The sequence below is a fragment of the Mandrillus leucophaeus genome, unplaced genomic scaffold, assembly GCF_000951045.1.
Source record: "Mandrillus leucophaeus isolate KB7577 unplaced genomic scaffold, Mleu.le_1.0 Scaffold337, whole genome shotgun sequence".
In the NCBI taxonomy this organism is placed as follows: domain Eukaryota; kingdom Metazoa; phylum Chordata; class Mammalia; order Primates; family Cercopithecidae; genus Mandrillus; species Mandrillus leucophaeus.
The window spans coordinates 250,940-262,997 of NW_012103554.1; the positions used below are offsets into that span (position 1 = coordinate 250,940).

General features: G+C 51.9%; 1 protein-coding gene across 1 annotated transcript in view; it reads right to left on the reverse strand.

Moving 5' to 3' along the window:
• Window positions 1-8,603, reverse strand: part of LOC105545700 (NKG2D ligand 3-like) — a 10,785-nt gene extending 2,182 nt beyond the window's left edge. Inside the window, exons 1-5 of the mRNA XM_011988716.1 lie at window positions 8,519-8,603; window positions 5,000-5,263; window positions 4,502-4,774; window positions 3,669-3,797; window positions 2,305-2,432 (exon numbers count right to left, since the gene is read on the reverse strand). Of these exons, the coding sequence (XP_011844106.1) occupies window positions 2,422-2,432; window positions 3,669-3,797; window positions 4,502-4,774; window positions 5,000-5,263; window positions 8,519-8,603 (762 nt within the window). The 3' untranslated portion in view covers window positions 2,305-2,421. The remainder of the gene's footprint in view (window positions 1-2,304; window positions 2,433-3,668; window positions 3,798-4,501; window positions 4,775-4,999; window positions 5,264-8,518) is intronic.
• Between the last annotated feature and the right edge of the window lie 3,455 nt (window positions 8,604-12,058).

Below are 12,058 nucleotides of genomic sequence, written 5' to 3' on the forward strand. Positions count from 1 at the left end.
TATCTCCATGTTCTCTGGAACATGTTTGGAACCCAGAACTGACTCTGGGATTGCTGGTTAGTGGGATGAGCACAGCGTCCACTCTCCTGGATACTACCTGAGTAGACATCAAAAAAGTGATTCAGTCTGGCCTCTTACCCACAATGTAAGAAGTCTCTGATATTCCATTTCCTATCCACCAATTGGTAGAGACAGACTAAAAAAATTTGTTGGTAAGATGAGTATACAGGGGTAGACCATCGTTTTCTTCATTGTATTAGAGCTATAAAAGCTTTCACAGGTTTCTTTAGGATCTCTGAATTGCTCACAGCATTTCCTGAAGAATTAGGTGCATTTTATTAGTTTCTAGTAGTTCTTTATATATTCTGCTTCTGATCTTTTGTCTGTGGGGGAATAGAATAACATTTACAAATAGAGATGTATCTGTAGTGAGGATTTCTTTCACTAGAAGTGAGCATGATCAGGGCTGAAGAATGATGAGAAAAGCCACTGCCAAGCCTGGAGTGGGCTGGGGACAAACCAGAAAGCATCACATTCTGGAAGCAGGGATAGAGGCAGGAATATCTGCTGGCCCAGGACATCAGGACAGTGGTGAAGACTGACAGCCAGACTGCTTATAAATTAAGAGTGATCTTTAAAATCTCTGTCTCCAAAAGATATCTAGCAGCATCCCTAGTTTTATTATTAAATATAACATGTCAGAAGAATGAAATCCCATTAATTCTCTATATAGGGCAACATAGGAAGACCCAGTCTCTACCCAAAAATCAAACAATTTGCCAGGCATGGTGGCATGCGCATGTACTTGCAGCTATTCTAGAGGTTGAGTCTAGAGGATCACTTGAGCCCAGGAGTTGGAGATTACAGTGAGTTATGATTATGCCACTTCACTCCAATATGGTTGACAGAATGAGAAACTGTAAAAAAGCATAACAGTAAAAAGGATTAATACAATTCTTGGTCAGTGCATGGAAAAGATCCCTGAGATCTGAAGTCCAGCATGCTATTTTACTAGCAATACTGCTCGGAAGAATAAGGTCATGCTTCAGAGAAGTGTTTGTTTTCCACAATCAAAGAAGCAGAAATAACTCTTTTTTTTTTTTTTGCTGGGATTTCTTGTTCAGTTAAAACATGTGCAGGAATTCCTTTCATTACCACTGAGAGAAAGTGACAGAAGATGTTAAGAAAAATGGCTGCTAGGATCATCACCAAAGGAAATGAGTGGTATGACATGTTGAGTCTACAATGTCCTCGTCATCTGCTGGGGGCCTGTGGTATCGGGGGAACCCACCCTCAATATTTCAACATGTGTTCTTTCTATTTTCCCTAAGTGTCGGCAGGTCTGAGAAATAAAGAGAAAGAGTACAAAGAGACAAATTTACAACTGTGCTGCCGGGGGTGACATCACATGTTGGAAGGTCTGTGATGCCCACCTGAGCAGCAAAACCAACAGGTTTTTATTAAGGACTTCAAAAGGGGAGTGGATGTACGAACAGGGAATAGGTCACAACGATCACATGCTTCAAAGGGGGATAAAGATCACAAGGCAAAGGGCAAAGCAAAGATCACAAGGCAAAAGGCAAAATTAGAATTACTGATAAGGGTCTATGTTCAGCTGTGCAAGTATTGTCTTGATAAACATCTTAAACAACAGAAAACAGAGTTCAAGAGCAGAGAATTGGTCTGACCTCAAATTCACCCAAATTCACCAGGGTGGGATTTTCCCCCCACCCTAATAAGCCTGAGGGTACTGCAGGAGACCAGGGCGTATTTCAGTCCTTATCTCAACCATATAAGACAGACACTCCCAGAGCAGCCATTTATAGAACTCCCCCCAGGAATTCAATTCTTTTCCTAGGGGCTTAATATTATATTCCTTGCTACAAAAAGAACTTAGGAATATCTCTCCTACTTGCACGTCCATTTATAGGCTCTTTGCAGGAAGAAAAATATGGCTCTTTTTTCCCAACCCCACAGGCACTCAGATCTTATGGTTATCTTCCCTTGTTCCCTAAAATCACTGTTGTTCTGTTCATTTTCAAGGGGCACAGATTTCATATTGTTCAAACACACGTTTTACAATCAATTTGTTCAGTTAACACAATCATCACGGGGTCCTGAGGTGATGTACATCCTCAGCTTATGACGATAACAGGATTAAGAGATTCAAGTAAGACGGGGGTAAGAAATTATAAGAGTATTATTAGGGAAGTGATAAATATCCATGAAATCTTCACAACTTATGTTCCTCTGCCACAGCTCCAGCCTGTCCCTCCATTCGTGGTCCCTGACTTCCTGCAACACTGTGGACTTGCTAAGGCTTGAACTCCTGCTTTTCAGAAAGGCACAGTGGTGAGTAGACAGCTGGCCTCCCTAAAGGGAGAGCAGGAACCAGACCAGACTAACAGGGGGTTCTTGATATCATCTTTCACCTTGACAAAAGATGAAGTGTTGGTTTAAGTGGCTGAGAAAAACCTGGATCTGTTCTCCTGGGTGATCCCTCCCAGACCCTCCCCATTTCGGAGCCTCTCCTCCAAATATGGAATATGTTTCTCCCTCCAACCCTACCCCTGGCTGTGCAGCCTGTCCCAACCTCCTCCCTCCTTCACCACACCACAGAGCCAGCCCAGGTCCTGTTACAGCCCAGGGAGGCTCAGAACTGAGGCTGGTAATGAGGGGTCTGCACCCTCACTCAGGTACTGCTCCTCCCTCTCATAGAAGGGTGTAGACGACCTGGAGGAGCCCTGTCCAAACAGAAGTATCTGGATCCATGTTTCCTGGCCTTGGGTGGGCTTGCAGGCAAACTTCTTTCTTTCCCCTTCTCTCTCAGCCTCTCCTCACCCTGGGAGTTGCACCCATAGCTCTGAATGGGACTGTCCCTGCCCTGCCCCATTCATTCCTGGCCAAGCTCAGTGGTGACCATGGAATTTCAGCAGCACCTCAGCTTCCCTGTCTGAGTCCACTCTGCTCCAGGCAGGGCCATCAGCTGACTCAGGATCTGGAGTGTGCAGGAGGCATAATGGCAGGGGCATCACCTCAGGGCCTGGCCACGAATCCCATGGGTCCAAGGGGCTTGGCCTTTTCCTAAAACTCATCCTGGACATGCTCTACTCTTCATCTTCCACCCTAACTGTTGGGACTCAAGGTGCTTTCTCTGGGAATGCAGCTTTAGGAACTGGGTGGACCAAGGCCCTCACAGCTCCCTTGTCCTGGGATTCCTCCAGATGGCTCTCTTCTTAGCCTCCTCCAGGGACACCCTTTCCCTTGACATCCTAGGTGAAACAGCCATGCTGTTCCTCTCCTATTGCGCAGACTGCCCATGCCTGAGTTCCTGCTGCCTGCAGGCCACACACCACTACCCTTCCCGAATAGAAACCTGCTCTGAAACAGGCCTGAATTGTCTAAACCCTCTCGAGCTCAATAGGCCCTGAGCTTTGGTGTGAGCCTCTCCCTTTCCCTCTGCCCTCTGACAGTGAGAATCCATCAGAACTCAAGGTTGAGCTGCCCAGGTCATTGCCAACAGGTGACACCAGGTCCTATTGACCTGTCCCATGTCAGGATGAGAAGGTCCTGGCCATGGGGAGGGGTGGGGCTCTGGGAATTCTCTTTCCCTTCCTCCCACCTCACCCATCTGTCTCTTGTTCCCCTCACAGTTTTGCCCACAGTACCTGTCACTCTAAAGGACTCTCCTGAGATGCCAGGGAAGATGAAGCAGAGAATGATGAGGAGGCTCCAGAGACTGAGGTTGGTGGACATGGCTTTGGTTTGGGCTGTGCGTGGGGCCACAGTGAGTGGTTCTGAAATGGAAACACTGGAGTGACAACTCTTGTCCACGCCCCAAATCTGAGGAGACACCTCTTCAGCTCCTGCTGCCCCAGGTCATCCTGGAAGGCAGAGGATTTGTCTCCCCTGCTGTGGGGCAGCCACTGTGACAGGTCCTGGGGGTAGGAAAGGAGAGGGGGTGTCCCCGTCCTCAGGGAGCTCACATAGCTGCTGAGGGAAGCAAGGTGACAGCACAGCCCACCCTCCTGCTCTGGCAGAAGAGGAGGTGATGTCCCAGGGCTGGGGAGGGGAGAGTCTCGGGGCTGGCATTCGAGGTGGTTTTGATGGATTTCCAGAAAGAGACCAAAGGAGAGGAAAGGAAAAGTAATTCTAGGTGGAGGGAAATCTAAAGAGAAAGGTCTAGAAACACAATGACGCCCACAGTTTCGAGGTTGGTGACAAATCCACAGTAAGTGGAGCAAAAGCAAGTGCAGTGAGGAAGAGGAGTCAGGAGGGAGAGAGAAGAGGAGGATGGGAGAGCCAAGGCATCCCCAGGAGGAGCCCCCCATGAGGGGTTCATGTTCTTACACTCACTCACACACACACTCACACTCACACATGCATAGACTCACACCCACTCACACCCATACACCTACACCCACCATACTCAGACACTCACAGACAAGGGTGTAACTTGATGGCATCTCCAGCGTGCTCCCAGTGCTCCCCTGTCAGTTACCTGTGGGTTCCAGCCTCTTCTTCCTGTGCATCAGGAAGTCCCTAAGCCAGCTCTTGCAGTCTCCCATTGAGAACACCTGAAAGAACATGGTTAGTCCACTGTCCTCCCACTTCTCTTTCATCCGCCTAGCTCCAGCCTGAACCACTGTCCATTTTCTGTTGTTTGAGTCAAAGAGGAGGAACTTCTGTCCGTCAAAGCCGAACTGCCAAGATCCACGGATGCGTCCATCAATTTCACACTCACAAGACATCCTGGCCTGCAGCGTGAGGGGTCCTGCCCCAATCAGAAAGAGATCAGCTCTGGTCTTTACATATTCTCTTCCCTATCCCACATCCTCCTACGCTGAGACCCTTCTCATCTGGTCCTGTTGCCTCCTCCAAGTCCTGCCCTTGCTGCTGGGCTTCATGGAGGTCCCATGTCTAATTTATTCTCCCCACACAAAGTACAGCCCCTGAGCCCACACTCTGCTCCCTTCTGTCCTTGGTCTCCACCACTCACCGCTGGGTGTGAAATCCTCCAGCTCAGTGTCAGCCAGTTCCAGTCTGAGCCTCTGTCCCACTTCTCTCAGCATTTCCAATTGTTTTCCCCAGGCATCTGTGGCATCCAGCTGCTCTTCTAGGTGACCCATAGATAAGACCTTGTCACTGCCACAGTCATAGGAGAGGAAATTCTTCTGATCCACCTGGCCTTGGACCTCACACCACTGTTGTCCATGTCTGGGCAAACGAATGATGGTGAAGTTATACCAGAAAGAGTGAGTGTCTATGGAAAAAAAACCCAAAATACCGGAGAATTTTGAAGTGGGGGAAAGACCCCAAACACTGGGACAGCAAGAGGGTTTCCTGAAGGGCTGGGCTGGCAGAGATGGATTTCTCTTCCTCGATGGTGGTCTCTGCCTGTGGAGGAACCATGGGTCGCCAACATGTCCATCTCCCCACTCTGCCCAGACCTATACTCACATCTGTCAGCACAGCACCCTGCCAGGGAGGTGGCAGGCCTGCTACAGGTGAAAGGACCTAGATGGCAGGATCTTCAGCAGCAGCCCAGGTGGACTGCAAGAGGCGGGAGAGCACCCTGAGGATTTTGCAGCATGGTGTAGTGGGTACAATGTAGTCTAAATTGGGTAAGGATGAGTTTATTTATTATGGGAAAGAAGACATGGTAAGTTCCTGGAATATGCTTTTCAGCTGCTACTAGGTTGCCCTTGGAACCTTGGAAAAAGGAATGACCCACAGTGCACGAAACAGAAAGCCCATCTCTTACATGGCAGGTTGTAGAGGAAAGAACAAAATGCTCAGAGAAGTGCAGACGCTAGAGTGGCTGCAGTATGAAAATTCAGAACAGTGGCCACCCTCTGGGCTCAAGGGATGCCTGGAGGACTCCTGTTTACCCAGCATATAAGAAGGCCCTGGAAAAAGGCAGCCGATTGTCAAGAAGCTCAGGGATGCCTGTTGCTGAAGGCCAAGGTTGGGGGTAGGAGATGCTCTTCCTGAAATAGGCTTCCAGTAGTAATGGGGATGGAAAATCCTCAAATAACAGATCTCCAGTGGAGGCCATCAACTAACTGTCAAGAGGAAGGAGGGTGCAATGATGGAAATAATTAGAGAAGTCACAACGCCAGCTGGGGACTTCAGCCATAGAAAGCTATGCCCATGGCTCATAGAATGAAGTGGTCCAAGATCCAAAAGAGATGGAGACTCAACCTGGATACTGCTAGATTTAAATAACTACAACAAACAAAGACAAAACGCAAGGATGGATGACCTGGAGGCTGAAAGTTGTCACCCCAGGAAATAACCGAGCTTCTTTGCCCAGCTTTGAGAACTGAGCCACATCTCAGATCAAGTCCATTACTAGAAGGAGAGCCCAGAGCCCCTGGTGGGCCTCTTTGACCCCACAGCAAGTGCAATGACTGCTTAAGACTCCCCCACAGAACCAGATGGGCATTCACTCTGGTAACTGTACACCATGAAACAGCAAATACCCAGACACTCCTAGTGAACATAGTGTGTGATCCGACCCCCTCCCAGGGATCTGAAGCATTAACTTGCTTCCCTGTTACTCATGAGGTGCAATGGGGCAAAGTAATGGATGGACACCTGTGTCAGGTCCAGCTTAGAGGGATGTGCTGGGTTCATGGACCCACTTGATGGTAATTTCACATTTCCTGGATTCGTACCAGGAATGGACAGTGTTTATAGCTAATGTAGTAACTATTAGAGGTTGTGCTGGTCATATGACCTCCCCTGTCACTACTCAACTCTGCTCTTGAAGCTCGTAATGCAGCCATACACACTCTGTGAACGAGGGGTGTGGCTGGACCTGCCACTACGGCTATTTGACCCTGGAGTCCCTAAGATCCCAGAGACATGTGTGGTTGGAAAAGGTGCTATGTGGATTTCATGGCAATTCCCAACCACAGAATCACAACAGGGTCCCCTAGTGCTCAGAAGCAAGGCTCATTTAAAGTGGCTCCAGGTGTGGTTCTGGGCCCTGGTGGAGATAGCCTCCAGCAATGGGAGGGCAGTCACCAGGTAGTCTCAGAGCTGCCCATTAGGAAGGTAGGCCCGGCAGTGAGAAGACGCAGGTGGGTCTCCTGGGATGGACCGGAGCAGGGCCACAGGGAACCAAGAAGCTGCACAAGCAGTTGGTCCTGATCCCCAGGACACCCCATGCCTGCACCCCCTCACCCTCAGCTCACACCTGAGGCTTCAGGGAGGGTCCCTGAAGGTCCTGGGGGACGACTGATGCCACCCAGCAGCAAAGGAGAGGGGCAGTACACCCCGAATCATAGAACCTCCACTTACATCCATCACATCCACACCACCCAGAAGCCACAGGCAGGGTTGGACACACCTGTGACTCTTCAACTTACACCACTTGGAGATGACACCCTAGGGGATGGGGCAGCAATTGCCAGGACACAGCATGTACCCTCACCTGGGGTCAGCAACCTAGGACGGTGTCCACATCTGGTCTCCCTTTTATTAACAGGTTGCCATTTCCTGCTGCTGCTCCACAAAGGGACAGGACTTGACACAGAGAACCCATGGCCAGCAAGGACCAAAGTGCCTTCAGCCTTTCCTTTCTAGAAAGGGTTTGCTGACTCCTGTCTGCATAGTGACTATTCTGTATGACCTTGGCTCCCCAGTAGGAAGAACAGGCAGATCTGGGACCCAAGGGAAGTAGTGGGCGCCTCTACTCACGGGCGCTCCCAGGGTCATCATGGGGGAAATGGTCCTTCCCATCCCCCCTGCACTAAGTTCTGTGGAAAGCGTGTGGAGTGTTTGCTGGGGAGAAGGGTAGAGGGTGCTAGTTGGTTGGGGAGGTGCTAAGGGCCCCTTCATGGATGGGGAGGTGAGGGAGGCCTGTGGGGTGACAGGGCTGGGCTGAGATGGGTAGTGAATGGATGTGACCTGGGTAGTGTAAGTGAACGCTGAGGGGAGCGGTGGGAAGTGTCTGGTGAGCCCCTGGGTGCGGGTGAGTGTCTGCAGCAAAGCTCAGAGGGAAGTTCCAGGGCAGGGAAGTTCCAAGGCAAGGAGCCCTGGGGGTGCTGGAGGGTTTGTGTGGTGGAGAGCGGGTGAGAACAGAGCAAGCCTGTGGCTGGTGGGGGTGTCAGCGATCGCGTCCCTGTGGAACCCCCTTCACCTCTGTCCTGATCACAGCTCGGGTTCCGGGAGCTCTGGTTTCTCCTTCCCGAGGGTGAGTGGGGCTGCGAGTCTGCACCAGGGATCCCCGCCCCACCGTGGGCTCTGCAAGCCCTTTGGTCCCTCCACCCTCCTGCGGGTCCTTGTCTGCCTTCTTTGACCCCCCGCCCCCCTCCTGGCCTGTGGGGCAAGCAGTAGCCACAGAAAGAGGACCGGAGGAAAGGAGCCTGGCAGGGGAACTGAGGGGGCACGCAGTCCTGGGAGATCGCGCCAGTCCTTCCAGAAGCCTTCACCTCCTCTGAAACCCGGTGCAGTCCACAGTCCTCCAGGTTTGGCCCCTGTCCCGCTTAGGCTCCATCCCTGAACTCACCGGCCCTCCCTGCCCCGAACCAGCCGGACAGCAGGAACAGAAGCGGGAGGCACAGAAGGAACGTGGGGCTGGCGGCCTCTGCCATGGGGGATCTGCAGCGCAAGGCACCGGAATCGCTGTCGCAGCGGAGATCCGCGGATGAGTTGCAAAGAGAACCCCAAGCCGATTGGTTGTTGGGTGCCCCGCCCAGGCCGGTGACGTGCCCTCCGTCCGACCCCGCCCCGCCCCGCCGCTGCGCTCAGTCCAAGGCTGGGATCCACCTGAAACGTTTGCTGGCCCTCCTCTGGGGAACACTCCACTCCGTCCTGTCCCCGGCTCCTGGCCTGACAGCGGCCAGGTCGGGCGAACCCTCCCCGTCCACCCCGCCCCCGCGACTTGGTGGCGGCGTGCGCGGGTTCCGCGCGGACCAGGACACAGTTCCTTCCTCTTTTAATTTTTCAACACAGCATTTATCATTACCCCAGTGTAAACACTGATGCAGAGGAAGGTGAAGAAACTTGCACGGGGATATTCAGTGGCGGCGGTGTTCTCCGTCACCGCCTGCGCCAGCGACACCTGCCCTCCCTCCGCCTGCAGGGCAGAATCCCCGCCCCTCTCCGTCCAGGGCGCCGCAGGTTCCCAGTCCGGAGCGGACCTTCTTTGCCTCACCTCTAAAAGCATGAGAAGGTCTTTGAGTATATTATATATCCCTTTATGACTTTGGGGAAAAAAAAGAAAGGAAAGCCCTAAAGGCCTACCGTGATCAATCTTTATGTGATCAATTGTGTTTCCATGGAGAGCAGAAGCCGAGGGTGGAGTCTACGTCTTGATGGGGCTCACTTTGCTGCACACCCATCTGTGGCCAACTACACCCAAATCCATGGCTGCACCCACACCTCTGCTCAGTCCCTGGATGGTCCCTGCAGCCATCCTCAAAGGGGCAACGTGAGTGCATCCTCGTCTCAGTCACCGTGGAACCATCTAGATCTGTGGGCAGAAGCCAGAGGTAAGTGGGGGGCCCAGTGGCCCCTGGCCACAAGGGAGGGCTTAGCCTGGGGTGAGGACTGGGCAGAACCCCTGAGTCCCACTCTGCCCCCAGCCACTCAGCCGTTTTCCCATTGAATGAGAAAAATAGACACAGACCTCCCACTCTACACAGTCTTCATGTGGGGAGAACCTGCACCTGTTGACCATCAGTCCCCAGGGTCCTGAGGCTGTGGGAAAGGGGAGGAGGCCCGGACAAAGCCCAGGGCCTGTCTGCTTCAGGACAGAAACATGGGATGGCAGCAGCCTCTGTGACTGAGCAGGGACACAGAAGCCTGGAAGGTTCTGGCCTGATGCACGAGAGCCTCTGTGCAGGAGGGGCCATGTGGAGGGTGGTATGGAGGACAACAGACACATGGGGGTGGTCAGTTCTCAGATTTGTGAAGGGCATAGCTTGGTGGTCCGGGGATCTGTGTGTGAGAAGATCCAGCCCAGGATGGAGACAGAAGTGGTTCAAAAGTGACTGTAATGGCCATGATCTAGAGACCATGTATTCAGACATGGAAGTCAGCTGATATTGTGGCATTCCCGTGCAAAGTTCTTCAGCTTTCTGGGCATGGATGTCTGCATGTGGAAAATGACAAATTCTACAAGAAACTCTGTCCTTGCACATGCTAAGGACCCAGGGCAGGTCTCCTATTTCAGTTGTGAGCCCTGTGGCCCACCCTTAAGTCAGCAAAAGCCAGGTCCACCCTGAGGAGAGCTGGAGCTCTGATCCCAGGCCGAGGCCTCTTCATGGCCCTGAGGGTGCTGTGAGGGAGAGGAAATGAAAGCAAGGCCCATTCATCAGGACTCAGACGTGTTTTTCAGACCCACAGAGGATTTTTCTCTCCATCACCTGGTGAGCCTGACATGATTTAAGGGTGGTTGGAGGCTGAGTGAACCAGTGAATGAATGAGACAGTTGTGGGAGTGAATGGGGCTAGAGGAATAGCACAGGTTCAGAGGGGAGCTGGAGCGGAGGTTGTAACCCCCAGGGGCCTGAAGGTGGCAGCATCGAGGTTGAAGACCTCGTGGCTGGCACAAGTTGGTAATATTTTTTTCCCTGTTTTCCCTTTTTGGTGTTGGGTGTTTTTTATTTATTTTTTGTGGGGATGCGGGGTACAGAGTCTCGCGCTGTCGCCCAGACTGGAGTGCACTGGGACGATCTCAGCTCACTGCAACCTCCATCTCCCGGATTCAAGTGATTCTCCTGCCTCGGCCTCCTAAGTAGTTGGGATTACAGGCGCCTGCCACTGTGCCAGGCTAATTTTTGCGATTTTAGTACAGACCATGTCTCACCATGTTGGCCAGGGTGGGCTGGAACTCCTGGCCTTAGGTGATCCACCTGTCTCAGCCTCCAAAAGTGCTGGAATTATAGGCATGAGCCACCGCACCCGGCCACAACATGGAAATTTGAATGCCCATCTGGGTGTCCACAAAGATTTTCCAAGGAAAAGTAATTTTGGTTTTCAACCAACCTGGGGGTGCTTCATCAGGATAGAATCTTCTAGAAAACAGTGTAATGGTGGACAGCAAACTGCTGTCTTCAGCTAAGGTTTGATTGAGCCTAGAGTGCAACAGGGCCAGAAAAATCTTGCCTTTTTTTTTTTTTTTTTTTTTTTAAGACAGACTCTTGCACTGTCGCCTGGGCTGGTGTGCAGTGGCGCGATCTCGGCTTGCTGTAACCTCTGTCTCCTGGGTTCAAATGATTCTCCTGCCTCGGCTTTCTGAGTAGCTGGGATTACAGGTGCCTGCCACCATGCCCAGCTAATTTTTTGTATTTTTGGTAGAGATGGGGTTTCACTGCATTGGCCAGGCTGGTCTCGAACTCCTGATCTCATGGTCAACCCACCTCAGCCTCCCAAAGTGCTGGGATTACAGATGTGAGCCGCCGTGCCTGGCCAAAAATCTTGCCTTTTAAGCAAAGAAGGAATGAGTCTGAAAGTGGGAATGGAGATGGGAAAAGATAAGGGGGCCAGGAGGAAAGAGGAGAAAAGAAGGGGTGGGATCTGAGAGGGAGCAAGGATCTAAGCATTTAGGGCCCCATGGCCTCAAGTTGCAAGTGGGCAGGGCGGGAACAACGGAGCTGTGACAGCCTTGAGGGCCTGGGTGACTCATGCACGGGGCCCTCTGCTTCCTCCAGGTGTGACACGCCCTGGGCTTCAGGTCCCCAGTGGCACAGTTGCTGGTGCAGAGTTGGGCATTTGCCTCCAGCCTCAGCTCCTGCTGCCAGGCTGGTCCGAGTCGAGTCGGGTAGTTGAGTTCTGGGGCTGGACCCTAAGCAGGGGTTGTAGGCAAACACAGGGGGTCTTGGACTACATGGGGGTCAGGAGGAGGGGAGGCTTCTGGAAGTTTCTGAAGGTCTCCCTGGAATTTAATGTGGCATTGCTAGCTGGAGCCAGCCTGGCATGGGGAGAGAGATGTGAAACTGATGAAAAGCGCACAGTCTGATTTAAAAGCAAACCCTGAGACCTTTCCAAGAACAATAAAGCATATTGTAGTCACTAAAATAAACGAATACACACACACACACACA